This window comes from Patagioenas fasciata, chromosome 30 (genome assembly GCF_037038585.1).
Source record: "Patagioenas fasciata isolate bPatFas1 chromosome 30, bPatFas1.hap1, whole genome shotgun sequence".
Taxonomy (NCBI): Eukaryota; Metazoa; Chordata; class Aves; order Columbiformes; family Columbidae; genus Patagioenas; species Patagioenas fasciata.
Window position 1 is genome coordinate 3,927,255 of NC_092549.1, and position 25,490 is coordinate 3,952,744.

Sequence of the window (25,490 nt, forward strand, 5' to 3'; positions counted from 1 at the left end):
GCGCAGTGACGCTGGGACCCGGCCAGGTCGCGGTGGCCTCACTCCCAGCCCTGTCCCCGTGTGTTGGTGGCCATGCCCCAAGGCTGGGGACCACGGTGGAGGGGATGGGGAGCCCCTCAGCCCATGGGCTGCTCCGTGCCTCACTTTCCCCAGGCACCCGGCACAGGCACAGCCAATGGCGGCGGTGACGCCGGGACCCCGGCGATGGAAGCAGCTGCGGTGCTGAGCGGCTCCCACCACGGCTGCGCCCGTCCCCGCGGCACGCACGTGCCACGCTCCGGCTGGCTGACCCCGTGGGGCCGTTCCCAGCGGGTTCTCCCCTGGACAAGCCGCGGCAGCGCCGGCTCCCCGGGAGCAGGAGGCCTTGCACAGTCATTCCAGCACAGGGGATGATGTCAGGCCTGGCTGCCAGCGGGGGCATGAAAGGGAAGGAGCGGGTCCCCCTCCCTGGGGAGCTGAGGGTGCAGAGAGGGGCTGACATGGGGGGCACACAAGGGATGGGATGGGGGGCACCCAGCCCCGCTCCCCTTGGGGAGCGTTTGGCTGTCGGAGCCACCAGCGGCTCTCCGGTTACAGCCGCGGTGCCGGCGCCCGGCGAGCCCCTCCGGCGTGCCAGGGGAGCGCTTCTCGCACGGCTGCAGCGGCGGGCATGCAACATTACCCACAATCAATGGATCATTATGTAATAAACAAGAGGAAAGTTGTTTTGCAAATGCGGCTGAGTTATCGCCGCGCGAGGCGGCGGGCGAGAAGCATCTCTCGGCCGCGTTTAACAAGGATGGATCGGTGTCGGGGGCAGATGGGAGCCGATAGCGAGCCGCCGCCGCGGCGCTCCCCGCCAGGCACGCCGGCAACGCGCCCGCCGCGCCCGCAGCCCCGCGCCGGGGTCACGGGGGGAGTCCGCAATAAACAGGGACATGTCCGGTGCTGGAGCGGGGCCCCGGGAGAGCAGATAAGGGCAGGGGGAGGATGGAGGGGGGGTCCTGCCCTTAGCAGAGCCCTCAGCCCCTGGCACCTTCTTGGCAGCTGCTGCAGCTTCCCAGGTGTCCCTCGCCTGGTTCCTGGTGTCCCCCCACATCTCAGATAAGCGGGTTCCCATGGTGAAAGCTGGGGGGGACAAGCCTGCAGGGTGTCCCCCCCCATCAGCCATTGTCCCCCGGTAAGGAGGGGACAGACACAGCTCAGACCTTTTGTCCTCGGGGGTCACCCCGCATCCTTTTGTCCTCGGGGGTCACCCCACATCCCACCCGGGGTTCACCCCATCATCACCCCGGGTACCTAAACGGGGGGGACTCCCCCTTCCCACGGCTGCCGGTGCTCCCGGCCTTGACCCGCCACCCCCCCCGCCGGTGTGTGCGGGGTGGGGGGGAGGTGTCCCCGCCCGGTACCGATCGCGCGTGGGGCCGCTCCCCCCGTTCCACCCCTCGCTGCCCGTGTTGTTGTTGTGTCTCGGCCCCGGTGCGCGGGGCGGGGCGCGGGGGCGGGCGGGGCGGCGGCGGGGCCGTACTTAAGGCGGGGGGCCGGGTGCGGCGCCCGCCCGGCGGAGCGCACCCCGCGGAGCGCATGGAGCGGCCGTGGGTGCCCCTGGCCCTGCTGGGGCTGTGCTGGGTGCTGAGCGGGGCGGCGGCCGAGCGCCACACGGTTTTCTGGAACAGCTCCAACCTCCGGTGAGTGCGGCCCCCCCCTAAATCCCCGCCATACCCCGTTCTTCCCCCACCGGGACCCGGCCCCGAGGGCGCGGACGGCGCCGCTCCCTCCCGGGGCCGGGCGCTCCCCGGTGCCTTTGTCCGGGGTGGGCGGCGGGGATGGAGCCTCCGCGGGGCGGGGGGGGCGGGTCGAGCCTGGGGTTGGGGTGTGGGGGGGTTGAGGCCGGTGTTGAACCCTGTGGGGGGCGGTGGGGCCGGTGCTGAGCTCCGGTGAGGGTCCCGGGAGCGGTGGGGCCGGTGCTGAGCTGCGGTGCGGATCCCGGGAGCGGCGGGGCCGATCCAGGTGCGGGCCGGGGGCTGCGGGGGGAGGACCGGGGGGGGCTTTTCCGTTCCCAGGGCCTCGCAGGAGCGGGGCCTCTTCCTTCCCCGCGGGGGTGGCGCGGCGCCAGCCCCGGCGCCGGGGCACAGGGAAGCGTGTTGACAAACACTGGCCCTGGCTCCTGCCGGCCGGGCAGGATGTGCGGGGGGGCTGAGCAGGTCCTGTGTCCCCCCTCCAAGCCCCAGTTGTGCCCGAGCACCGGCCCCTGCGACAGGCGGGGGCTGTGACCCCATCCCAAGCATCAGCCCCTGTGAAGCTGTGGGGTTCCCCCCGCCCAGGGCCGTGACCCCCCCCGGCTGTAGGGCTGTGTCCCAAGGCGCCACCCCCCAACTGTAGGAGCGTCCCTCTTAGTTTTAGGGGCCCCCCTACTAGGTGCCAACCCCCTGATACTATAGGGATACCATGCCCCCTAAGCTTGCTTCCTCCCTGGGGGTCCCCCAAGGATTTGGTTGCCCCCCATAAGCCGCTGCAGCCAACGCGGTGAGGGGACCCCCCTGCGGCTCCATGTGCCCCCCCGGCTGAGGTGTGGGGAGCAGCAGGCGCTGGAGCCGGGCCGGTTGCCCCACAGGCGGGAGCTGCCGACGCCTCCCGGCCCCGCGAGCGTCGGGACGGGCAGGGCGCGCGTCCCAGCGGGTCCCTCCCTGCCCTGGGAACGGGGGGGGCACTCACCGCCTGCTTTTGGGGAGCTTTTGCTCCCAGCACAACCCTGGACACTGCACAGCTTTGATGGACCGGGGGCTGCCCCGTTGGGGTCTGCACTGGAGGCTGCTGTCCCTTGGGCTTGTAAATCAGTGTATGGGGGTGCAAGGGCACCCCCCAGCTCGGCGCCGCCGCTGACCCCGCGTCCCTCCCGCCGCAGGCTGACGTGGAGCGACTACGCGGTGGAGGTGCGACTCAACGACTACCTGGACATCATCTGCCCGCACTACGAGGAGGGCAGCGCGGACCCCCGCGCCATGGAGCGCTACACGCTCTACCTGGTGGAGCACGAGGAGTACCAGGCCTGCAAGCCCCGCTCCAAGGAGCAGATCCGCTGGGAGTGCAACAAGCCCAGCGCCCTCCATGGCCCCGAGAAGTTCTCCGAGAAGTTCCAGCGCTTCACCCCCTTCACGCTGGGAAAGGAGTTCAAGGAGGGGCACAGCTATTATTACATCTGTGAGTGGCCCCAGGGTCTGCTGTGGGGTTTGGGGGGTCCCTGCTGGGCTCCCCATCGCTTAACCCACATCCTCCTTTGCAGCCAAGCCCATTCACCACCACGGGGACGCGTGCCTGAAGCTGAAGGTGGTGGTCGCTGGCAAAGGGGGTGAGTGTCACCCAGACCCCCACCCGTGTCCCCCCTTCCCGCTCGCAGCGTGGGTGCCCAGCTCGGCCTTTCCGGAGCTGAGTCACGGCCACCCCGTGGCCACTCGCCAGCGCCGGGGTGTGGGCACATGTGGCTTGGCTGGGAAGGTGCCGGTGACTGCGGCGGGGGGGACAGGACAGTCCCTGGTGAAACGTGGCTTGGGGACGTTGGGGGGCTCCCATTCACCGGCCTGACCCTGTGTCTGCTTTGCAGCTCAGGCACAGCCCGTCACCACCCAGAAGGGCCGGATCCAGGCAGGTAGGTTGGCGGTGGCCCTCGGGACACCGGGGAGCGGGGCTGGCGATGGATGCGCTGCTGCTTGGGGCCTCGGGGACGCTCACGGCTCCTCTCTCCCCGCAGACGACGCGGCCGCGCACGTTTTGAGGAGCGTGGGGCAGAACTCGGCGATGCGGGGCAGCAGCCCCTTCACCTTCGTCAGCCTCCTCGTGCCCCTGCTGGTGCCGCAGGGGCTGTGAACTGGGGACCGGGGCTGGGGACACAACCGGGATGCTCGGGGACCCCGCGGTCCTTGTGCACACCCCGGGTGGCCCACCCTGCGTCCGGGCGAGGAAAGGATTTGTCAGTATTAAGGGCTGGAAGCGCCCGAAGCTGAGCAGCCAAAGCCCTCGGTGGTGGCCCCGGCGCTCACGGTGTCGGTAGCCGGAGGATGAGCGCGGACCCGGGGCTGCAGGGGAGCGCGAGCCGGGGGCTCCGCGCGCCCTGGACTGGAGGGGAGCGGGGGGCTGGCACCCCCACCCCAGGAGCTGAGCTCGCCCGGGGGGCTCTCTGTGCCGTGGGCTCGGATGGGACGTGTCCCGCGGGCGGGGACGCGGTGCCGCGGTCCCTTGGCGTCACTTGCGTGTGATCGAGATGCCCAGCAGCGGCTGTAGGGAACGTTCCCCCCATGTTCCGCATCTTCATCCCACCCTGGACCTTCCCCCCCCTCTGCTGGGTGCCAGAGGGGTGTCCCCCCCAGCACGCTGTGTGTGGGGTGTGTTGCCTGCCCCCATTTGTACAGCTTTCTAACACGGGAGTTTTTATACCATTGTCTTGAATAAATAACCAAGACCATGCTGAGCACTTTTTTGGGGGGGGGGAGGTCAAGGGGTTTGCCCCACATCACGGGGCTGGACGCTGCTGGCCTTGGAAGGAGGATAATGGCCCATGCAGGGCGTTTGTGCTGGTTAATTAATTAATTGGCTGGTGTTTGTGCAGGGCTTTGAAGTGGAAAAGTTGCCACAGTGGGCAGCTGGGCTATCGGTGGCTTTATCTGGTGACACAAAGCCCTCCCAGGGCCTGGGGGTGGATTTTCTCCCTTCCCCCCTGCACTGGGATGAGCTCCCAGGCCTGGGGCAGCGCTGCCCCATAGGACAGAGCTGCCCCATAGGACAGACCCCATGGAGGTGAGTGGGGGGTGAATTGTGGCGGAGCCCCCAGGGCTGGGGAGGGGAACCGGCCTGGCTGGAAACCCCTGTCCCCAGGTGGGTGGAGGGTCCTGGGGACATGTGGCCTTTGGAATGTGGGATCTGAGGGATATGGGACCCCTGGGGGTGTGGGGTCACAGGGACATGAGGCCCCTGGAATCTGGGGTCCCAGTACTGGGGGACCCAGGGGGTGTGGGGTCCTGGGCAGGTGAGTTTACAGGGAGATGGGACCCTGGGGATGTGGGGTCACAGGGACGTGTGGGACCCCAGGGATCAGGCATCTGGGGGTGGGGGACCCCAGGGGTCACAGGGACATGAGGCCCCTGGAATCTGGGGTCCCAGTACTGGGGGACCCAAGGGGTGTGGGGTCCTGGGCAGGTGATGTTACAGGGATGCAGGGTCCTGGGGATGGGGCGTCACAGGGACACGTGGGACCCCAAGGATATGGCATCTGGGGGTCGGGGACCCCAGAGATGCAGGGTCTTGGGAATGGGGGTTCACAGGGACATGTGGGACCCCAAGGATATGGCATCTGGGGGTGGGGACCCCCAGAGATGCAGGGTCTTGGGAATGGGGGTTCACAGGGACATGTGGGACCCCATGGATGCAGCGTCCCGGGCAGGTGGGCTCCTGTGCCCTGGGGACATGGGACACTGGAGGTGGGGTCCCCCGCATTGCAGCGGGTGCCCCATGGGGACAGTCCCTGCCCATCGCGCTGGTGTTGGGGCTGTAGCACACCCCGCAGACCCGGTTCCCCCCCTTGGTGCGGTGCCCGGTCCCTCCCCCGTGCGCCGGCCGGTCCCTCCCCGGTAGTGCGTCCCGCCCCGCCCCGCCCCTCGCCGCCGCGGGCAGCACCGCCCCCGCCGGTGCCCGGTTCCCGGTTCGCGGCGGCCGGGATGGCCCCGCCGGCGCTGCTGCCCGCAGCCTGCCTGGCCTGCACCCTCGCCATGTTCGGGACCGGCCTGTGAGCGCCCGGGGGAGGTTTGGGGTGCAATAGGGGGTGTGGGACGAGTTTGGGGGTGCAAAGAGGGCCATGGGGTGGGGGTGGGATCTGGGGGTGCAGTGGGGGCCATGGGGGTGGTGGTGAGATCTGGGGGTGCAATGGGAGCAGTGGGGCCAGTTTGGGGGTGCAATGGGGGCCATAAGGGTGGTGGTGAGATCTGGGGGTGCAATGGGAGCAGTGGGGCCAGTTTGGGGGTGCAATGGGGGCCATAAGGGTGGTGGTGAGATCTGGGGGTGCAATGGGAGCAGTGGGGCCAGTTTGGGGGTGCAGTGGGGGCCATGGGGGTGGTGGTGAGATCTGGGGGTGCAATGGGAGCAGTGGGGGCAGTTTGGGGGTGCAATGGGGGCCATGGGGGTAGTAGGGGGGGTTCTGGGGGTACAATGGAGGCCATGGGGGTGGTAGGGGGCCTGGGGGTGCAATGGAGGCCATAGGGGTGGTAGGGGGGGCCTGGGGGTGCAATGGAGGCCATAGGGGTGGTAGGGGGCCTGGGAGTGCGATGGGGGCAGTGGGGCCAGTTTGGGGTGCAATGGGGGCCATGGGGTGGTAGAAAGCTGTGGGGGTGCAATGGGGACAGTGGGGCCAGTTTGGGGTGCAATGGGGGCGGTGAGGGGTGTCTGCTGGCTGCAAAGATTGTAGCCCCCCCCTCACCAGCCCCGCACCCCCCTCTCTCTCCTCAGGTCCGACCTCCGCCAGATGTTCACAACCAAGAGCGTGGAGAACATCCAGTTCCTGCCCTTCCTCACCACCGACGTCAAGTACAGCGGGGTGGCGCCCTGGGGGGGGACCTGGCTGTGGGGGACAGAAGACCCCCCCTGGCCATGCCAGCGAGCGCCTGTGCCGTTTGCCCCGCAGCAACCTGAGCTGGCTGGGCTACGGCGTCCTGAAGCAGGACTGGACGCTCATCGCCGTCAACACCGCGGGGGCCACGCTGCAGACCCTCTACATCCTGGTGTATCTCTACTACAGCCCCGCCAAGGTGGGGGGCAGTCGGGTGGCTCGATGTGGGGACAGCGGGGGGGCCGCCATCGCCCTCACCGTCCCGTCCCCGCCCCAGCGCCAGGTGCTGCTGCGGAGCCTGTTGCTCCTGGCCGTGCTGGCCGCCGGCTATGGCTACTTCACCCTCCTGATCGAGGACGCGCGGACGCGCCTGGCGCGCTTGGGGCTGTTCTGCAGCGTCTTCACCATCAGCATGTACCTCTCACCGCTGGCTGACCTGGTGCGTGGGGCTGGGGAGGAGCCGGGGGTCACGGTGGCGGTGCCGGCGCTGCCCGGCCCGGGAGCAGCCCCACGTTTGCTTCCGCAGGCCAAGGTTGTTCGGAGCAGGTCGACGCGCTGCTTGTCCTTCCCGCTGACCGTCACCACCTTCCTGGCCTCCACCAGCTGGACGCTGTACGGCTTGCAGCTCCACGACCCCTACATCACGGTGGGTTTGGGGCGGCGGGCGGGCAAGGGTTGCTCTCCTGTCCCATCCCATCCATCTCCATCCCACCCATTTCCATCTCCACCCCATCCCGTCACCATCCCATCCCATCCATCTCCATCCCATCACCATCCCATCCTGTCTTATCCCACCCTGTCCCATCCCATTGCTATCCTCATTCCATCACATCCCATCCTGTCTCATCCCATCCCACCCTGTCCCATCCCATTCCCTCCCCATCCTGTCCTGCCCCAATCCATTCCGTTCCCATCCTCATTCCATCCCATCCTATGCTGTCCCAGTCCTTCCCATCCCCATCCCCTTCCCATCCCATCCTGTCCCAATCCATCCTCATCCCCTTCCCATCCTCATCCCCTTCCCATCCTCATCCCCTTCCCATCCTCATCCCATCCCCTCCCCATCCTCGTCCCCTCCCCATCCTCGTCCCTTCCCCATCCTCGTCCCCTCCCCATCCCTGTCCCCTCCCCATCCTCTTCCTCATCCCTCCCCATCCCATCCCATTCTGTCTCATACCATCCCATCCAAATCCATCCCATCCTCCTCCTCATCCCATTCATTCCATCCCACCGCACCCCCTCCCGTCCCCCCCGTGCCATCCAGCCGAGCGCTTGGCACCGGGCCGGTCCCCATCCAGCGCTGTCTGTGTCACACAGCAGAGCCCGTGACTCGTCTCGGCGAGATGACTATTGATTTTAATTAATTAGATGGTATAAAGCCAATAAATCTCCCCCGGCAACGACGTGGCTGGCGGGGGGAGGGCGGCCGCTCCGCCAGCCGGGTAGATCCGTCCTTCCCCCGCCACGTCCTCCCGCAGGTCCCCAACGTGCCGGGGATTGTCACCAGCGCCGTGCGGTTCTGGCTTTTCTGGCGGTACCCGCCGGGGCAGGACAAGCCCTACCGAGCCCTGCACGCCTGAGGGGACCCCCAGGACCCCCGGGAACGAGCCCCCGCGCTCACGGACTGATGAAGGATCCCCCCGTCCCCTGCCCGTCTGCGGGTGACACCGCGACGCTGCTGTCCCCTCGCGCCTCCGTGGTTCCCCCTCGTCACCGTCCCTGCGGCTCTTGGGCTTTCGGTGATGGTTGGTTTGGTCTCAGCGATGCCTTTGGGGTGGCAGGTTCCCCCCCCGTCCCCTGTCACCCTACATGTCCCCAGTGTCCCCTGGATGTCTTCCATGCCCCAGCACCGGGCTGGGGCTGCTGGGCAGCCCTGTGTCGCTTTTATACAGATTTAAGTGCCTTTTAATAAATCAGAGACTCTTCCCAGCGCCTGGGTGGTGTCCCCTCCCTCCCTGGGGTGGCTTTTGTCCCCACAGCTGGTTTGTCCCCAGGATGGTGGCGGGGGGAGGGGGAGATTGATCCTGACAGCTCCTGCGCTCCGGGAAAGCAAGAGCTCACTTTTCACAGCGAGGAAGCATCAGCCCCGGCTCTGGGAAGGGTTGGGACAGGGAGGGGACACCGAGGACGGCAGCACCGCACAGGGACACCGCTCTGACCCCCACCCCGGGGACACCAGGGACAGCAGCACCGCACAGGGACACCGCTCTGACCCCCCGGGGACACCGGGGACAGCAGCACCGCACAGGGACGCCGCTCTGACTCCGCCGGGGACACCGGGGATGGCAGCACCGCACAGGGACGCTGCTCTGACCCCTCCGGGGACACCGGGGACGGCAGCACCGCACAGGGACACCACTCTGACCCCCACCCCGGGGACACCAGGGACAGCAGCACCGCACAGGGACACCGCTCTGACCACCCCCGGGGACACCGGGGACGGCAGCACCGCACAGGGACGCCGCTCTGACCCCTCCGGGGACACCGGGGACGGCAGCACCGCACAGGGACGCCGCTCTGACCCCCCGGGGACACCGAGGACGGCAGCACCGCACAGGGACACCGCTCTGACCCCTCCGGGGACACCGGGGATGGCAGCACTGCACAGGGACACCGCTCTGACCCCCCCGGGGACACCGAGGACAGAAAAGTCCATTCTCGCTACCAGCTGATGAACGCGTAATCAATTAGAAACCCTCACTAAAACCACGGCCATCAGCATCGACCCCCCAAGTCAATTAACAAATTAACGGCTGGAATGAAGCTGTCAGGGAAGCAGAGGGACGGGAGCGCGCTCCCGTGAGCAAACGCCACACCAAACACCGGAGCCTCGCGAGATGTCACCCCCCCCCCCCATGGATCAGGAGACGCCCCTTGTCACCACAGCTCTACCGGGGCGCGTCCTCCACCGCGGCTGACGTACGGCAGACGAAGGAAGCGGTGACGAGGACTTTGGCTCCGTTTACACCTGCGACGTGGCCTGGGAAAAGTCAATACGGAGCAGGCAAGCGGCTGAGCAGAGCATGGGACATGGCCGAGCCGCGGCTGCCGCGCTCGCCCCGGCGTGCTCCGGCTTGTTGCTGCCGAACCGCGGCTCCTCTCGCCCGCGCCCGCCGCGCTCGCAGGTGTTTCTAGCCCAGGGACTCGCCCCGGGGCCAAACTCGCTCCCTGAGTCGCAACAACCCCGTTGTTGCTGGGAAGGGGCTTGGGATGGGGCAGCTTTCCTGGGGGTCCGGCTGCCGTGTGCCTCAGTAGCCTCTGCATGGCCATGAGTAGCCTATGGAGAGCTGAAAGTAGCCCACAGAGTGCTGTGAGTGGCCCACAAAGGGCTGTGAGTGGCCCCTGGATGGTGGTAAGTAACCCACAGTGGACTGTGAGTAGCCCACAGGGAGCTATGAGTAGCCCCTGCATGGCCATAAGTAGCCCACAGAGAGCTGAGAGAAGCCCACAGAAGGCTTTGAGTAGCCCCTGGATGGTGATGAGTAGCCCGCAGTAGACTGTGAGTAGCCCACAGAGAGCTGTGAGTAGCCCTTGCATGGCCATGGGTAGCCTATGGAGAGCTGCGAGTAGCCCACAAAGGGCTGTGAGTAGCCCCTGGATGGCAATGGGTAGCCCAGGGAGGGCTGTGAGTAGCCCAGGGAGGGCTGTGAGTAGCCCACAGGTGGCCGCTGTCCCTGCCCTTCGGTTCCTGCCCCAACACGGCGCCTCTTGGCCCAACCTGGGGTGCTGCCTCCCCCCAACCAGCACCAGAGCTGCCCACCCTGCTTGGCACTGCCAGTGTTGCTCAGGAAACAGCTAATTAGTCGCTCCTGTTAATTAGCCCGAGTCCTCCCTCACGCTACCAACTGCTCCTTTTTTTTCTTTCTGCAGGAGGATGCGCAGCCAATAATTAAAAAACAAGAAAGTCCTTGGGCTGGTATGCGAAGCAGCCGGGGCGGCTGCCAGGAAGGCAGGTCCTGGCGTGCGTCACCGCCAGCCGCGCACCCCGCCAGCAGCTCCCAGACCCCCCGGACACATGGACACCCCCGGACAGACACACAGACAGACGCCCCCACAACCGCGCTGCCCGTGGCGGTGGCGTTTTCACCACGGAAGGAGCCCCAGCCCAAACGCGGAGGCAGAGGAGCCGCGGCCACCGCACCGAGCAGCCCCCCCGGCATGGGTTGAGCCGCCCCGGCGAGCCGGGGGGAGCCCACAGGCTCCGGGTGCTCGGCACTTGAAAAGGTTTGCAGTGTTTGCTCCACACCCAAGCTCCCTCCTCCTCCTCCTTCCCCTGCAAACCCGGCCGGCGGGGCTGGGATGAGTTTGCTCCGGCTCCCACCTGACGGTTCCAACCACATCTGAAGGGCGGGCGGGATCGCGGTGTTACCGAGCGCCGCGGGGCTGGGGGGTGAAGCCCCAGCCTGTTGTCGCCGCTTTGCATCCCTGTTGCGAGAGAGGAGCTGTGAGGAGCTCAGAGGGAGAGGCTGGGCTGGGCTGGTCTGGTTGGATGTCCCTGGTCTGTTGGAGACGTCCCTGGTCTGGTTGGATGTCCCTGGTCTGGTGGAGATGTCCCTGGTCTGGTTGGAGACGTCCCTGGTCTGGTTGGATGTCCCTGGTCTATTGGAGATGTCCCTGGTCTGGTGGAGATGTCCCTGGTCTGGCTGGATGTCCCCGGTCTGTTGGAGGTGTCCCTGGTCTGGTTGGAGATGTCCCTGGTCTGGTTGGATGTCCCCGGTCTGTTGGAGGTGTCCCTGGTCTGGTTGGAGGAGTCCCTGGTCTGGTTGGATGTCCCTGGTCTGGTTGGATGTCCCTGGTCTATTGGAGATGTCCCTGGTCTGGTGGAGATGTCCCTGGTCTGGCTGGATGTCCCTGGTCTATTGGAGATGTCCCTGGTCTGGATGGAGGTGTCCCTGGTCTGGTGGAGATGTCCCTGGTCTGGTGGAGATGTCCCTGGTCTGGTGGAGATGTCCGTGGTCTGGTGGAGATGTCCGTGGTCTGGTGGAGATGTCCCTGGTCTGGTGGAGATGTCCCTGGTCTGGTGGAGATGTCCCTGGTCTGGTGGAGATGTCCCTGGTCTGGTTGGATGTCCCTGGTCTGGTGGAGATGTCCCTGGTCTGGTGGAGATGTCCCTGGTCTGGTGGAGATGTCCCTGGTCTGGTTGGGGGTGTCCCTGGTCTGGTTGGGTGGCCCTGGTCTGGTGGAGATGTCCGTGCCCATGACGAGATGCTCTTTGAAGGTCCCTCCCAACCCAAACCCTTCCATGATCACAGAATCACAGTTTTGGTGGGACAAGACCCTCATGATGATGGAGTCCACCCATTAACCCCACCCTGGCACTGAACATGGCCCTGAGAACCTCATCTGTGTGTTTCAGCCCCTCCAGGGCTGGTGACTCCAGCACTGCCCTGGGCAGCTGTTCCAACACCCACAGCCCTTTGGGGAGAAACCACCCCAAATTTCCACCCTCAGCCTCCCTGGTGCAACTTGAGGCCGTTTCCCCAGCTCCCTCAGCCGCTCCCATTGCACTTGTGCTCCAGCTCCGTTCCCTTCTCTGATCTCGCTCCAGCACCCCAAGGGCTTTCTTGCCATGAGGGGCCCAAAACCGCCCCCAAGCATTTGAGGTTTGGCCCGGTATAGGGGGATGGTCGCTGCCCCAGTCCCGCTGGCCACGCAGTTCTTGCCACCACAATCCGCCACCATCCCCCGGTTTTATTGGGGTCACAAGCGCAGCCCCCGCCGGCGCAAATCCGCCCGTGCTGCCTCGATGTGCTCCCGCAGCTCGGCGGCCGCCTCTTCGCAGTCGTTGAAGGTGGCCAAGCGGTAGCCCACGGTGGCCAGGGAGTAGCAGCCGAAGGCCACCAGCAGGTAGACGGGCAGGGGCAGCAGGGCCTCCCGGTACGGGCCCGGTAAGCGCAGCCCCGGCGGTGCCAGCGCCAGCGCGGCCCAGGCGGAGCCCAGCAGGGCGAGTCCACACAGCCACTGGCCCAGCTTGGTCATGGCGGCCTGCGGAGAGAGGGGCGGTGAGAACCGGAGCGGCCCGGCAGAACCGGAGCGACCCCTCCCGCCACGACTGGGCCGGGCCTGGTTCCCCCCCGCAAAGTGGGGCCTCCCGATCGCAACCCGGCCCCGAACCCCTCCAGGCTTCGCCAATCGGCGCCGGAACGCGGCCTCAGCCCCCTCCGAAGAACCGGGCCCGCCCCCGGTTGCCGGTACCGTTCCCCGCCCCCACCTGGTTCGGTCCGGGACCCAGCGCCCGTTCTCCCGCCTCCGTCGCGCTGCCGACGTCACGGCAGCGCCGCAGCGCGGGGGCTGCTGGGAGATGCAGTGCGAGCGAAGCTCCGCGGCTCATGGCGAAGCGCCCCCTGCTGGCGCGGCGGGCGGAGCCCCCGGCAGCGGCCCCGGTGTCGCCAGAGAGCGCCGGGCTTCGGCGGCGGCGACCGCAGGAAGCATCTGGTTTCCTCCGCGTCCGGTCATGGCGGGGGAGCGGCGTGGGAGCAGCCCCTGCCAGCCCTCCCACGGCTCCCAGGCCCTGGGCTCTTCCCACGGCACAGCCCCAGTGCTCCCCTCCCGGTGCCCGGTGACCCCCACCTGTCTTGGAGAAGGCACGGATGGGTCTTTGCTCCCTTGCCAAACACCGGCAGCTTTGGCTTTACCAGCGCAGGGGCCTGGTGGCAGCTGGGGATGGAGCGGGACCCTCCACAGCTCCCCCGGGAGAGCCCCAAATCACCGGGACCCCTACCAACCGGGTCAAGCCCCGGTGGCACCGGAGCCTGTTCCAACAGGTCCAGCTCCGCTGGGCTTTTCTTCTCTTGCACATCCAGGCAAACACGACACTGCTGGTACATTTTCCTGGTGGGTGGCTTGATAGCTGAACCCCCCCCCCACAAACCAGCAAAGCCCCCGCAGCCCCGAAAAGCGAGCGGGATCATTCTCATCCGCGCTGAGAGCCGGCGGAGGAACCAAACCCGCCACAAAGCTACAAAACAACCGGTTTATTGGGCGGCCGAGAGACCCAGGCCGGCCTGGCGGGGAGGGGGCTGCCCCGGGAAAGGGGCATCGGGGCATCAATTCCTCTTCCTGCCTTTGCCGACGGCTTTGGGGGGAGCGGTGGCGGGCGCTGCGGACTGGTAGAGCGTGGAGGAGATCTTGTTGATGTAGTAGAGGCTGACCATGGAGAAGATGAGGCTGCGGGGGAAGGAAAGAAGCAGGCGCTGAGCTGCTGGAAGGCAGAACACGAAAGAAACGAAGCGACACCTTCCCCTTGGCTCCCGTTGCGATGTGGTGACCGACACCGGCCCTGCCCGGTGCCCCGTTTCCCTCCCAATGGTGAGAATGAGCCATCAGGGTCACACCGGCTGCTCCGGGGCTGCTTTGGGACTTACCAGGTGGTCACGCAAACCCGGTGAATGAGGCCGGAGGCAAACAGAGCCAGCAAGAGGCAGGTGAGGACTGCAGGGAATAAAACAGGAGAGAGAAGATGCAGCCGTGCTGGCCCAACGCGTCACCTCAGGGGAGCAGGACAAAGCCGCCCCCGCTGCACTTACTCTCGGGGAATATCTTGGCCTGGAAGCCTTTGCCAAAAACGAGGTTCTCCAGGTTGTTGAAGGCCTGGCCGGTGGGTTAAGGTGAAATAGAGAAATCAACTTAACAGCAGAGCCAATTATGCTGTTAAGCGGCATTCTTTATTTTATCAGTGCTAGGGAGATCATCCTCCACAAAGACTGGATGCTCCTGCCTCGCTTATATTCACATAATTATTACATATTAATTATTAGTTAAATATAAGTTGAGCACTCTGCTTCTAAACAATGTTTTACTTCATCTTTTGCGTCCTCCTCATCATGCAGAATGATATAACCTTGAGGAACATCCCCTTGTTTTGCAGGGGATCGTGTCGTACGTCCTTTGTAACTTAATCACAGGCTACGTTAATTTAGCAGCTCCTCTCCAAAGGCACGGAGCGGATCCCCAGGAAGGATACGGTGAGGGAGCAGACGAAGAGCGCGGAGCCCAGCAGCCCGCCCTGGATGGTGAGCCACTCGGTGGAGCCCAGCTGCCGGCTGTACATCTGCATCCCGGCGAACAGCAGCAGTGACAGCAGCGAGGACAGAGCCAGGGACGTGCCCGTGCCTACGGCTGGGGCCGCGGGGCCACCTCAGCGGGGCCAAGGTGAGAGGGGACAAAGCCACCCCCCAGGCCCTGGGACCCCCCACAGCCCCCCAAACCTCAACCAGTCCCTGGGTTCTCCCTGCAGCTCCCCTGGCCTCCACCAGGCCTCGGGTTCCCCCCGCAGCCCCCCGGGCCTCGACCAGGCCCAAGGCTCAGTCCCCAGGCCCTGGGACCCCCCACAGACCTCCAGGCCTCGTCCCCCTCCCCACAGCCCCCAGGCCTCGTCCCCCTCCCCACAGCCCCCAGGCCTCGACCAGGCCCTGGGACCCCCCATAGCCCCCCAGGTCCTGGAACTCCCTGCAGCCCCCCAGGTCCTGGGACCCCCCAGGCCTCGACCAGGCCCTGGGACCCCCCATAGCCCCCCAGGTCCTGGAACTCCCTGCAGCCCCCCAGGTCCTGGGACCCCCCAGGCCTCGACCAGTTCCCGGGACCCCCCGCAGCCCCCCAGGTCCTGGGACCCCCCAGGCCTCGACCAGGCCCCGGGACCCCCCGCAAGCCCCTAGGCCCTGGGACCCCCCGCAGTCCCCCAGGCCTCAGCCCCCCAGGGCCTCGGCCTTGTCCCAGGACCCCCCGCAGCCCCCCAAACCTCGACCAGTCCCTGGGTTCTCCCTTCAGCTCCCCAACCCTCGACCAGGTCTGGGGTTCCCCCCGCAAGCCCCCAAGCCTCGACCAGGCCCGAGGCTCAGTCCCCAGGACCCCCCGCAGCACCCCAGGCCTCATCCCCCTCCCACAGCCCCCCAGGCCTCGGCCAGGCCCCGGGACACCCCGCAACCCCCCTGGCCTCGACCAACCCCCGGGCTCTCGCCGCAGCTCTCCAAGCCTCGTCCCCCTCCCCGCAGCGCCCCAAGCCTCGACCAGGCCCCGGGACCGCACGCAGCCCCCCGGGCCCCCACCGGTCCCGTCCGTTACCCATAGTTCCCCGCGGCGTCGCCCCCGGCCCAGGCCCGTTGCCGGTGCCGCCGCTCTGCGCATGCGCACTGTCGCCGCGCCGGGAAGGCCACGGCAGCAAGGAAGGGGGGTGTGTGGACACACTGAGCATGCGCGGGTGGCCCCGCCCCTCCCCGCGGGCACCGTGCGCTCCGGCGGGGCTCCCGCGCCCCCTGGCGGCCGGGGCGCGGCGCCGCAGGGCCCCCGGCGGCTCGCGCGCGCCCCCTGGCGGCGGGGAGAGGCGCGGAGCGGGGACGCGGAACCCACAGCAACCCCGGGACCGGTCCCCCCGCACCCCCGGGTCTTTTCCCGACGCCTCGTTCAGCCCGCCCGGCGCCCAATTTCCTCCGGGCGCCGCTCCCCGAGCCGCTCTGCCTTCCGCGCGGGCCCGGCGGGGGGTGACGGGGGGCACGGCGGGAGCCTCCCGGTGCTGCCGCCCCCCCGCCGCCACGGCTCCCCGGCGCCCCCCCCCCGCTGCCGCTGCCACCGGGGCGGGTCCCGCCGAGCATGCGCGCCGCCGCCCCCCGCCCTCCCCCCGGCTCCGCCGCTCCCTGCAACAGACCGGGGCGTCCGCGGCCGCCGCTGCTGCCGCCGCCGCGGGGACCGGCGCCGGGAGCGGGCGCGGAGCCATGGCCGAAGGCGAGGACCTGCAGACCTTCACCTCCATCATGGACGCGCTCGTCCGCATCAGCGTGAGCGGCGGCGGCCGGGGAGCGGGGGGGGCACCGAGGGGCGGCCGGGCCGGACCGGGCTCCCGGTGGACCGGGGTCGCCATGGCAACGCGGCGGGGCCCGGGGGCGGGAGGGATGGCGGGGGTGTCCTTGAGGGCTGGGAAGGGCCGCGGCGAGGCCTCGAACCGGTGGCCTCCGAGCGGCCGGGCAGCGATGCCCGGGAATGGCCGGTGCCGGGGCCCCCCCCGCACCCGTGTCACCGCCCGGATGGACCGACCGGGAGCACCGGGAGCTGCCGGCACAACCGGGGCTGGGGGACCCGATCCTGGTGCCTGTGTCGGTGCTGGTCCTGGCTCCGGTCCCGGTGTTGGTCCCAATCCTGGACCCGGTGCTGATCCCGGTTCTGATCCTGATCCTGGCCCTGGTGCTGGTCCCAAGCCCGATCATGGGCTTGGTGCTGGTCCTGGCTCTGGTCCCAGTGCTGGTCTTCATCCTGGTCCCAGTCCTGGTCCAGCCTCTGGTCTTGGTTTTGGGCCTGATCCTGATCCTGGTGCATCTCCCAGGCCTGATCGTGGACTTAGTGCTGGTCCTGGCTCTGGTCCCAGTGCTGATCCCCATCCTGGCACTGGTGCTGGCCCCAGCTCTGATCCCCATCGTGGTCACAGCCCTGGTCCCCATCCTGGTGCTGATCCTGGTCCTAGGCCTGATCCTGATCATTCTGCTAGTCCTAGGTCTGATCCTGGTCTTAGGCCGAATCTTGGTCATTCTGCTGGTCCTAGGCCTGATCCTGGTCTTAGGGCTGATCCTGGTCATTCTGCTGGTCCTAGGCCTGATCCTGGTCCTAGGCCCTTCTGCTGGTCCTAGGTCTGATCCTGGTCCTTCTACTGGTCCTAGGTCTGACCCTGGTCCTAGGCCTGATCCTGGCCCTTCTGCTGGTCCTAGGTCTGACCCTGGTCCTAGGCCTGATCCTGGCCCTTCTGCTGGTCCTAGGTCTGACCCTGGTCCTAGGCCTGATCCTGGCCCTTCTGCTACTCTTAGGTCTAATCCTGCTCCTAGGCCTGATCCTGGTCCTGACCCTGGTTTTACCCCCAGCCGCACTTCTCCCCGGTCCCCTCGGCCATGGCTGACGCTCCCCCCTCTCTCCCCAGACCAGCATGAAGAACATGGAGCGGGAGCTGGTGTGCCCGGTGTGCAAGGAGATGTACAAGCAGCCGCTGGCCCTGCCGTGCGCCCACAACGTCTGCCACGTCTGCGCCAGCGAGGTGCTGCTGCAGCACGGCTACCTCTGCTGCGACCCCACCTCCGAGCCCTCCTCGCCCGCCGCCACCCCCGCCACCCGCAGCCCCCGCCTGGGCCGCCGCGTTGTCCCCAAACCCGACCGCCTCGACCGCCTCCTTAAATCAGGTGGGACAGCTGGAGGAGAAGCGGGGTTGGGGTGCGTTGGGGTGTTTGTTTTGGGGTGACACCCTCCCTCCCTCCCGCAGGTTTTGGCACCTACCCGGGGCGCAAACGGGGCACCGTGCACCCCCAGACCGTCAGCTTCCCGTGCCCGGCGTGCCAGCGGGACGTGGACCTGGGGGAGCGGGGCCTGGGCAGCCTCTTCCGCAACCTGACGCTGGAGCGGGTGGTGGAGCGTTACCGCCAGACCATCAACATCAGTGCCGCCATCATGTGCCAGTTCTGCAAGCCCCCGCAGCTGGAGGCCACCAAGGGCTGCACCGAGTGCAAGTCCAGCTTCTGCAACGAGTGCTTCAAGCTCTACCACCCCTGGGGCACCCAAAAAGCCCAGCACGAGCCCACGCCCCCCACCCTCACCTTCCGCCCTAAGGTACGGCGTCTTCCTCCCCGCCCTCCGCGCGGTTTTGGGGGTGCTGAAGGTTGGGGACGCCCCGCTGAGCCCCCCTGTGCCCGCGCAGGGGCTGATGTGCCCGGAGCACAAGGAGGAGGTGACTCACTACTGCAAGACCTGCCAGCGGCTGGTGTGCCAGCTCTGCCGCGTGCGCCGCACTCACACCAGCCACAAGATCACCCCGGTGCTCAGCGCCTACCAGGCCCTCAGGGTACGGACCGCGTCGGGGGGGGCGCGGAGGGGTGGAATTGGGGACAGACGGGGTTGCTGGTGCCTCACCTCGCCTCGTTCTGCGCAGGAGAAGCTGTCGAAGAGCATCGCCTACATCCTGAGCAGCCAGGACACGGTGCAGACCCAGATTGCTGAGCTGGAGGAGACGGTGAAGCACACGGAGGTGAGGGGCGGGAGGTGTCTGCTCTGTCCCCGAGCTGTCTCTAGGCAGGGGGTGGCACCACCAGGCAGGGTCCCCTCTGTCCCAGGGAGCACAAGTGTGATGGGAGCAGTTGGGGGACCTGGGGGGTTCAGCCTGGAGAAAGGGACCTTATCACTCTCTGCTACTGCTGAAAGGAGCTTGGAGCGTGGAGGGGGTTGATCTCTTCTCCCAGGTTATAGGAGAAGGGGAAACGGCCTCAAGTTGCACCAGGGGAGGTTGAGGGTGGAAATTTGGGGTGGTTTCTCCCCAAAGGGCTGTGGGTGTTGGAGCAGCTGCCCAGGACAGTGCTGGAGTCACCATCCCTGGGGGGGTTGAAAAGGCGTTTAGATGAGGTTCTTAGAGACATGGGTTAGTGGGTGAGTTGCGTTATGGTTGGACTTGGTGATCCTGAGGGTCTGACTGTGTGGTTCTGTTCTCTGCCCGCCGCGGCAGGCGAACGGCTCGCAGGCCAAGGAGGAGGTGTCGCAGCTGATCGGGGCGCTGTGTGCCATGCTGGAGGAGAAGCGGGCGGCCCTGCTGCAGGCCATCGAGGAGTGCCAGCAGCAGCGGCTGGCCAGCCTGCGCGGCCAGATCCAGGAGCACCAGGCCATGCTGGAGAACTCGGGCATGGTGGGCTACGCGCAGGAGGTGCTGAAGGAGACCGACCACCCCTGCTTCGTCCAGGCCGCCAAGCAGCTGCACAACAGGTACCGGGCTGCGGCGACGCCGCGAACAGGGCCCTGCGGTGACGCCATGAGCAGGGTCCTGGGGTGACACCATGAGCAGGGCCCTGCGGTGACGCCATGAGCAGGGTCCTGGGGTGACACCATGAGCAGGGCCCTGGGGTGACACCATGAACAGGGCCCTGCGGTGACGCCATGAGCAGGGTCCTGGGGTGACACCATGAGCAGGGCCCTGGGGTGACACCATGAGCAGGGTCCTGGGGTGACGCCATGAGCAGGGCCCTGCGGTGACACCATGAGCAGGGTCCTGGGGTGACACCACGAACAGGGCCCTGCGGTGACACCATGAGCAGGGTCCTGGGGTGACACCATGAACAGGGTCCTATGGTGATGCCGCAAACGGGGCCCTGCGGTGACACCGTGAGCAGGGTCCTGGGGTGACACCATGAACAGGGCCCTGTGGTGACACCATGAACAGGGCCCTGTGGTGACACCATGAACAGGGTCCTATGGTGATGCCGCAAACGGGGCCCTGCGGTGACACCGTGAGCAGGGTCCTGGGGTGACACCATGAACAGGGCCCTGTGGTGACACCATGAACAGGGTCCTATGGTGATGCCGCAAACGGGGCCCTGCGGTGACACCGTGAGCAGGGTCCTGGGGTGACACCATGAACAGGGTCCTGCGGTGACACCATGAACAGGGCCCTGCGGTGACACCATGAACAGGGTCCTATGGTGATGCCGCAAACGGGGCCCTGCGGTGACACCGTGAGCAGGGTCCTGGGGTGACACCATGAACAGGGTCCTATGGTGATGCCGCAAACGGGGCCCTGTGGTGCCACCATGAACAGGGTCCTGCGGTGACACCGTGAACAGGGCTCTGGGGTGATGCCATGAGCAGGGTCCTGTGGTGATGCCACGAACAGGGCCCCGCGGTGACACCATGAACAGGGCCCTGGGGTGACACCATGAACAGGGCCCTGGGGTGACACCATGAACAGGGCCCTGGGGTGATGCCGCAAACAGGGTCCTGTGGTGCCCGCACATATGGCCCTGATGTCCCCACTCGCTCGTTGCCGCAGGATCCTCAGGGCCACCGACTCGCTGCAGAGTTTCCGTCCCGCGGCCACCGCCTCCTTCAGCCACTTCCAGCTGGACGTCAGCCGGGAGCTGAAGCTGCTCACCGACCTGGCCTTCATCCGAGGTAACGGCAGCGCGGCCGCGGCACCGGCTGCGCCCCGCGCGGAGCTGCAGCCCCCCTGCCCGTCTCGGAGCTCGGCCGCGGGCTCTCGCGGATCTGCCGGTCCCCCCATCCCCGTCAGGGACGGCCCCCGCCCCAGCAGCCCCCAAAATGACCCCTGTCCCAGGGGCAGGACAGGCAGGGCGGCAGGTAAGGGCAGGAGGAGCTGCCGGAGGGTGAGTACGGAGTGTGGCCGCCCCGCCGCAGGCAGGAGCCGCGGGGCCCTGCCGGACCCGCTGGGGCCGCTTTTCAGACCTGCTTCTACCTCTCTTTGTTTATAGGCTGCGGCCGCTGCTGAGGCGTCACCGGAGTAACCCGAGGCAAGTCACATCCTGCCCCAGAGCCAGCCCCGCTCTCTCTGTCCAGCCCCGCCAGCCTCGGCCTGGCTGCGCGCCGGCGCTCTGCGTCCTCCATTGCTGCCGCTCCTGCCCCTCCTCACCCCATTGACACCCCATCCTCACCCATTGACACCCCACCCTCGCCCCATTGACACCCTGTCCTTACCCCATTGACACCCCATCCTCACCCCATTGACACCGCGTCCTCACCCCATTGACACCCCATCCTCACCCATTGACACCGCGTCCTCACCCATTGACACCCCACCCTCGCCCCATTGACACCCTGTCCTCACCCCATTGACACCCCACCCTCGCCCCATTGACACCCCATCCTCACCCCATTGACACCCCATCCTCGCCCCATTGACACCCCATCCTCACCCATTGACACCCCATCCTCGCCCCATTGACACCCCGTCCTCACCCCATTGACACCCCATCCTCGCCCCACTGACACCCCATCCTCGCCCCATTGACACCCCATCCTCACCCATTGACACCCCATCCTCACCCCATTGACACCCCGTCCTCACCCCATTGACACCCCATCCTCGCCCCACTGACACCCCATCCTCGCCCCATTGACACCCTATCCTCACCCCATTGACACCCCATCCTCACCCCATTGACACCCCATCCTCGCCCCATTGACACCCCGTCCTCACCCCATTGACACCCCATCCTCGCCCCATTGACACCCCGTCCTCGCCCCATTGACACCCCCAGTCCCATTGACACCCCATCCTCACCCCATTGACACCCCATCCTCACCCCATTTCCGCCCCCATCCTTGCCCCATTGACACCCTATCCTCACCCCATTGACACCCCATCCTTGCCCCATTGACACCCCCAGTCCTCCCCCCATTTCCGCTCCCATCCTTGCCCCATTGCTACCTCAATCCTCACCCCAGTCCTCCCCCCATTTCTGCCCCCATCCTCTCCCCATTGCCACCCCAATCCTCACCCCATCCTCACCCCATTTCCACCCCTCCTCGCTCCATTGCCACCCCATCCTCGCCCCATTGCCACCCCATCCTCACCCCATTGACACCCCATCCTCGCCCCATTGACACCCCATCCTCACCCATTGACACCGCGCCCTCACCCCATTGACACCCCAATCCTCACCCCATCCTCACCCCATTTCCACCCCCATCCTTGCCCCATTGCCACCCCATCCTCACCCCATTGCCACCCCGTCCTCACCCCATTGACACCCCAATCCTCGCCCCCCCATCCTCGCCCCATTTCCACCCCATCCTCGCCCCATTTCCACCCAACCTCGCCCCATTGCCACCCCCATCCTCACCCCATTGCCACCCCAACCCTCACCCCATTGCCACCCCCATCCTCACCCCATTTCCACCCCCATCCTCGCCCCATTTCCACCCCACTCCTCACCCCATTCCCGTCCCTTCCTTGCCCCATTTCCACCCCACTCCTCACCCCATTCCCATCCCCTCCTTGCCCCATTTCCACCCCACTCCTCACCCCATTCCCATCCCCTCCTTGCCCCATTTCCACCCCACTCCTCACCCCATTCCCGTCCCCTCCTTGCCCCATTTCCACCCCACTCCTCACCCCATTCCCGTCCCCTCCTCGCCCCAATTCACCCGCCACCCCTCCTCCCTCCCCACCTTCCCTCCCCATTCCCGGCTCCTTCCCCCTGCCATGCCCATCTCCTCCCCTCCTCCTCTCCTGCTGCCTCCATCCTCTCTTTCTCTCTTTCTCTCTCTCCCCTCCCCGACTTGCACTCAGCCCGTCTGGTCCCCGGAGCCCCACAGCAGCGAGTTCCTCTGTCTCCCCGACTCTCGCTCCTCCTCCGGTGCCTCCACACGGTCTCCGCAGTCAGATCCCCCTTAGACTCCTGCTGGTTGTGCGTCCGTGCGTCCGTCCGGAATGCCCTTTTCCCCCTGGCCGCCTCTCCCCGCCCTCCGGCGGGGGGGATGCTGCCTGATGCCCGGCCGGTCCCCTCTCCCCGCAGCGCCCGAGGCTCCGGTTATCGACACCCAGCGCACCTACGCCTACGACCAGATCTTCCTGTGCTGGCGGCTGCCGCAGCACTCGCCGCCCGCCTGGCACTACACGGTGGAGTACCGCAAGACCGACGCCAAGGCCAAGGGGCTGAAGCTGTGGCAGCGCCGCGAGGAGGTTCGCGGCACCAGCGCCCTCGTGGAATACCTGGACACCGACAGCGTCTACGTGCTGCGGGTGAAGGGCTGCAACAAGGCGGGTTTTGGGGAGTACAGCGAGGATATCTACCTGCACACGCCGCCCGCGCCAGGTGAGGGGGCGCCGCGGGCTCGGAGCGCCCGCACCACGCGCCCCATCTTCACGTGCGTTCCTCTCCTCCTCCTCGCAGTGCTCAACTTCTTCCTCGACAACCGCTGGGGCTTCAACCGGGACCGCTTGGCCATCAGCAAGGACCAGCGCGCCGTGCGCAGCGTCCCCGGCATCCCCATGCTCTTCGCCGCCGAGCGTTTGATGACCAGCTGCCACCTCTCCATCGACCTGGTCATCGGCGACGTGGCCGTCACGCAGGGCAAGAGCTACTGGGCTTGCTGCGTGGATCCCAGCTCCTACCTGGTGAAGGTGGGCGTGGGGCTGGAGAGCAAACTGCAGGAGTGGTTCCAGGTGCCGCAGGACGTGGTGAGCCCCAGGTGAGCTGTGGGGCTTGGTGGGTTCTCCTGCCCCTCTGCTCTGCCCTGGGGAGACCACACCTGGAATATTGTGTCCAGCTGTGGCCCCTCAGCTCCAGAAGGACAGGGAACTGCTGGAGAGAGTCCAGCGCAGCCACCAAGATGCTGGAGGGAGTGGAGCATCTCCCGTGTGAGGAAAGGCTGAGGGAGCTGGGGCTCTGGAGCTGGAGAAGAGGAGACTGAGGGGGGACTCATTGCTGGGGATCAAGATGGAAAGGGGCAGTGTCAGGAGGATGGAGCCAGGCTCTGCTGGGTGACACCAGTGACAGGACAAGGGGCAATGGGTGCAAACTGGAACACAGGAGGTTCCGCTGGAAGATGAGAAGCAACTTGTTGGGGGTGAGGGTGGCAGAGCCTGGCCCAGGCTGCCCAGGGAGGCTGTGGAGTCTCCTTCTCTGCAGACATTCAAACCCCCTGGACCCCTTCCTGTGGAACCTCAGCTGGGTGTTCCTGCTCCGGGGGGATTGCACTGGATGGGCTTTGAGGTCCCTTTAACCCCTCACACTCTGTGATTCACCCGTCCCCCCACAGGTACGACCCCGACAGCGGCCACGACAGCGGCGCGGAGGACACGACGGTGGAGGCTCCGCCGCCCTACGCCTTCCTCACCATCGGCATGGGCAAGATCTTGCTGTCGCACGGCTCGGCGCTCACCTCGCGCGACCCCAACGGCTGCACCGTGCCCTTGCCCCCGCGCATCGGCGTCTGCCTGGACTACGAGCAGGGCAAGGTCAGCTTCTACGACGCCGTCTCCTTCCGCGAGCTCTGGGAGTGCGGCGTGGACTGCTCGGGGCCCGTCTGCCCGGCTTTCTGCTTCATCGGGGGGGGTGCCCTGCACCTCCAGGAGCTGGTGGCCAACAAGCAGGAGCGGAAAGTCACCATCGGGGGCTTCGCCAAGCCGGACTGAGCCGTGCGCGCTCCCCGGCCCCCGCGCTTGCGCAGGGGGGAGCGCAGTGAGGGCGGCGGGGCTGGGAGCGCACAGATGGGTGTTTTGTGGCATGGGGGAGATGGGGACAGCGCTGCCGTCCCCTCCTGTCCCCATCTGTCTGTCCCTTTCCCCGGCTCAGCGCGGGGCCGTGGGCAGAGAGGGGTCAGCCCTAGAGATGGAGCCGGGAGGGGGGTGCGAGCAGGACACGGGGTGGGGGGGGCAGCAGGTGACAATGGGGTGGCGGGGGGGGAGAGACGGTGCTGGCCGGGGTGGGGGAGGCAGTGGGGCTGGGGAGAGCGGGCGGGGGGCGGCTGGGCTGCGATGAGGTGTGAAGAGGGTTTGTTTTTCTAAATGGCTCGTTTTCCATGTGGCCATCAGGGCTGTGGGTCCCTGGTGTCCCCCGGGGACACCCTCAGCCCCTTACACCACTCAGCCCTGGGGCTGGAGCCGTGGGGTTGGGCGTCCCAGCCCGGCCGGGGGGGCCGGGATCTGTCCGAGCTGCTGTAGTTTCTCCTGGGTTCTGTTACATTTGCTGTATTTTCATGGTTTCCTACAATAAACTGCAACGCCAGACTCCTCCGGGGATGAACCACGGGGGTGCTGGGGGTGCCCATTGCCAAGGCCGCTGGCCAGGGCTGTCCCTTGGGCCAGGGCCAGCAGGGACGGGCTGGGGCAGCGCTGACGTGTCACTCGCTGCCACGTGGCCGCTGCCACCCTGTCCCCACATCCTGGGGTCCTCCTGGGTCAGGACCCCACCCATGGCATTATTAGGGGTCCCACGGCGGTTCTGGTCCAGCCCGGGGGGCTGTGGGGTGCTGGAGCATCCTTGGGGTGGGTAACGCCGGCTGGACCCCCCCACCCGGGTACCCCCATCCTGTGGGGCAGGTGGAGGAGCCACGTGTGGGGCCCCCCCACCCCACACTGGTTCCCGTCACCGGGTGACACCGGGTGCTCCGTTGGGAGCCGGGGGTGTGCGGTGGCCGGGTTGGGTCCCTGCAGACAGGCGGCTCTTTG

At 66.9% G+C, this 25,490-nt stretch overlaps 5 protein-coding genes across 8 annotated transcripts; 3 read left to right on the forward strand and 2 right to left on the reverse strand.

Moving 5' to 3' along the window:
• Positions 1 to 1,512: 1,512 nt before the first annotated feature.
• Positions 1,513 to 4,438, forward strand: EFNA1 (ephrin A1). The gene is made up of 5 exons (XM_065857491.2): positions 1,513 to 1,667; positions 2,885 to 3,180; positions 3,263 to 3,328; positions 3,581 to 3,625; positions 3,728 to 4,438. The coding sequence occupies exons 1-5, from the start codon at positions 1,564 to 1,566 to the stop codon at positions 3,841 to 3,843; spliced, it is 627 nt and encodes a 208-aa protein (XP_065713563.1). The 5' UTR covers positions 1,513 to 1,563; the 3' UTR covers positions 3,844 to 4,438.
• Positions 4,439 to 4,710: 272 nt separating this feature from the next.
• Positions 4,711 to 8,501, forward strand: SLC50A1 (solute carrier family 50 member 1). Of its 3 annotated transcripts, none has more exons than XM_071800381.1 (6): positions 4,711 to 4,770; positions 6,472 to 6,549; positions 6,647 to 6,770; positions 6,849 to 7,010; positions 7,098 to 7,217; positions 8,050 to 8,501. In XM_071800381.1, the coding sequence occupies exons 2-6, from the start codon at positions 6,488 to 6,490 to the stop codon at positions 8,149 to 8,151; spliced, it is 570 nt and encodes a 189-aa protein (XP_071656482.1). In that variant the 5' UTR covers positions 4,711 to 4,770; positions 6,472 to 6,487; the 3' UTR covers positions 8,152 to 8,501. The 3 variants fall into 3 exon arrangements, with proteins under 3 accessions (XP_071656482.1, XP_065713928.1, XP_071656483.1); XM_065857856.2 differs by lacking the exon at positions 4,711 to 4,770 and adding an exon at positions 5,628 to 5,755; XM_071800382.1 differs by lacking the exon at positions 4,711 to 4,770 and adding an exon at positions 5,633 to 5,772.
• Positions 8,502 to 12,242: 3,741 nt separating this feature from the next.
• On the reverse strand, positions 12,243 to 12,888 carry DPM3 (dolichyl-phosphate mannosyltransferase subunit 3, regulatory). Its single transcript, XM_065857935.2, has 2 exons — positions 12,783 to 12,888; positions 12,243 to 12,556 (listed from the first exon to the last, which is right to left on the reverse strand). Exon 2 carries the CDS (start codon positions 12,548 to 12,550, stop codon positions 12,272 to 12,274), a length of 279 nt encoding a protein of 92 aa, XP_065714007.1. The 5' UTR covers positions 12,551 to 12,556; positions 12,783 to 12,888; the 3' UTR covers positions 12,243 to 12,271.
• A 642-nt stretch (positions 12,889 to 13,530) lies between these two features.
• KRTCAP2 (keratinocyte associated protein 2) lies at positions 13,531 to 16,113 on the reverse strand. The gene is made up of 5 exons (XM_071800383.1): positions 15,632 to 16,113; positions 14,535 to 14,689; positions 14,098 to 14,161; positions 13,936 to 14,002; positions 13,531 to 13,738 (listed from the first exon to the last, which is right to left on the reverse strand). The coding sequence occupies exons 1-5, from the start codon at positions 15,759 to 15,761 to the stop codon at positions 13,618 to 13,620; spliced, it is 537 nt and encodes a 178-aa protein (XP_071656484.1). The 5' UTR covers positions 15,762 to 16,113; the 3' UTR covers positions 13,531 to 13,617.
• Positions 14,634 to 24,680, forward strand: TRIM46 (tripartite motif containing 46). Of its 2 annotated transcripts, none has more exons than XM_065857908.2 (10): positions 14,634 to 14,722; positions 17,469 to 17,724; positions 17,805 to 18,148; positions 18,237 to 18,380; positions 18,468 to 18,563; positions 19,035 to 19,288; positions 20,349 to 20,470; positions 22,834 to 23,133; positions 23,212 to 23,509; positions 24,080 to 24,680. In XM_065857908.2, the coding sequence occupies exons 2-10, from the start codon at positions 17,475 to 17,477 to the stop codon at positions 24,453 to 24,455; spliced, it is 2,184 nt and encodes a 727-aa protein (XP_065713980.1). In that variant the 5' UTR covers positions 14,634 to 14,722; positions 17,469 to 17,474; the 3' UTR covers positions 24,456 to 24,680. The 2 variants fall into 2 exon arrangements, with proteins under 2 accessions (XP_065713980.1, XP_065713978.2); XM_065857906.2 differs by lacking the exon at positions 14,634 to 14,722 and adding an exon at positions 16,167 to 16,341.
• Positions 24,681 to 25,490: the final 810 nt, after the last annotated feature.

Bases quoted from the DNA above. Each gene is read 5' to 3' on its own strand.
- EFNA1 (XM_065857491.2), top strand. From the start codon at position 1,564: ATGGAGCGGCCGTGGGTGCCCCTGGCCCTGCTGGGGCTGTGCTGGGTG. The intron at 1,668-2,884 runs GTGAGTGCGGCC...CTCCCGCCGCAG, and splicing joins TGGAACAGCTCCAACCTCCG to GCTGACGTGGAGCGACTACG. The intron at 3,626-3,727 runs GTAGGTTGGCGG...CTCTCCCCGCAG, and splicing joins GAAGGGCCGGATCCAGGCAG to ACGACGCGGCCGCGCACGTT.
- SLC50A1 (XM_065857856.2), top strand. From the start codon at position 5,688: ATGGCCCCGCCGGCGCTGCTGCCCGCAGCCTGCCTGGCCTGCACCCTC. The intron at 6,550-6,646 runs GTACAGCGGGGT...TTTGCCCCGCAG, and splicing joins TTCCTCACCACCGACGTCAA to CAACCTGAGCTGGCTGGGCT. The intron at 7,218-8,049 runs GTGGGTTTGGGG...GTCCTCCCGCAG, and splicing joins TCCACGACCCCTACATCACG to GTCCCCAACGTGCCGGGGAT.
- DPM3 (XM_065857935.2), bottom strand. From the start codon at position 12,550: ATGACCAAGCTGGGCCAGTGGCTGTGTGGACTCGCCCTGCTGGGCTCC.
- KRTCAP2 (XM_071800383.1), bottom strand. From the start codon at position 15,761: ATGCTCAGTGTGTCCACACACCCCCCTTCCTTGCTGCCGTGGCCTTCC. The intron at 14,003-14,097 runs GTAAGTGCAGCG...TATTCCCTGCAG, and splicing joins GGCCAAGATATTCCCCGAGA to TCCTCACCTGCCTCTTGCTG. The intron at 13,739-13,935 runs GTAAGTCCCAAA...CTTCCCCCGCAG, and splicing joins CGGGTTTGCGTGACCACCTG to CCTCATCTTCTCCATGGTCA.
- TRIM46 (XM_065857906.2), top strand. From the start codon at position 16,279: ATGGCCGAAGGCGAGGACCTGCAGACCTTCACCTCCATCATGGACGCG. The intron at 18,564-19,034 runs GTGAGGGGCGGG...CCGCCGCGGCAG, and splicing joins AGACGGTGAAGCACACGGAG to GCGAACGGCTCGCAGGCCAA. The intron at 19,289-20,348 runs GTACCGGGCTGC...TCGTTGCCGCAG, and splicing joins GCCAAGCAGCTGCACAACAG to GATCCTCAGGGCCACCGACT.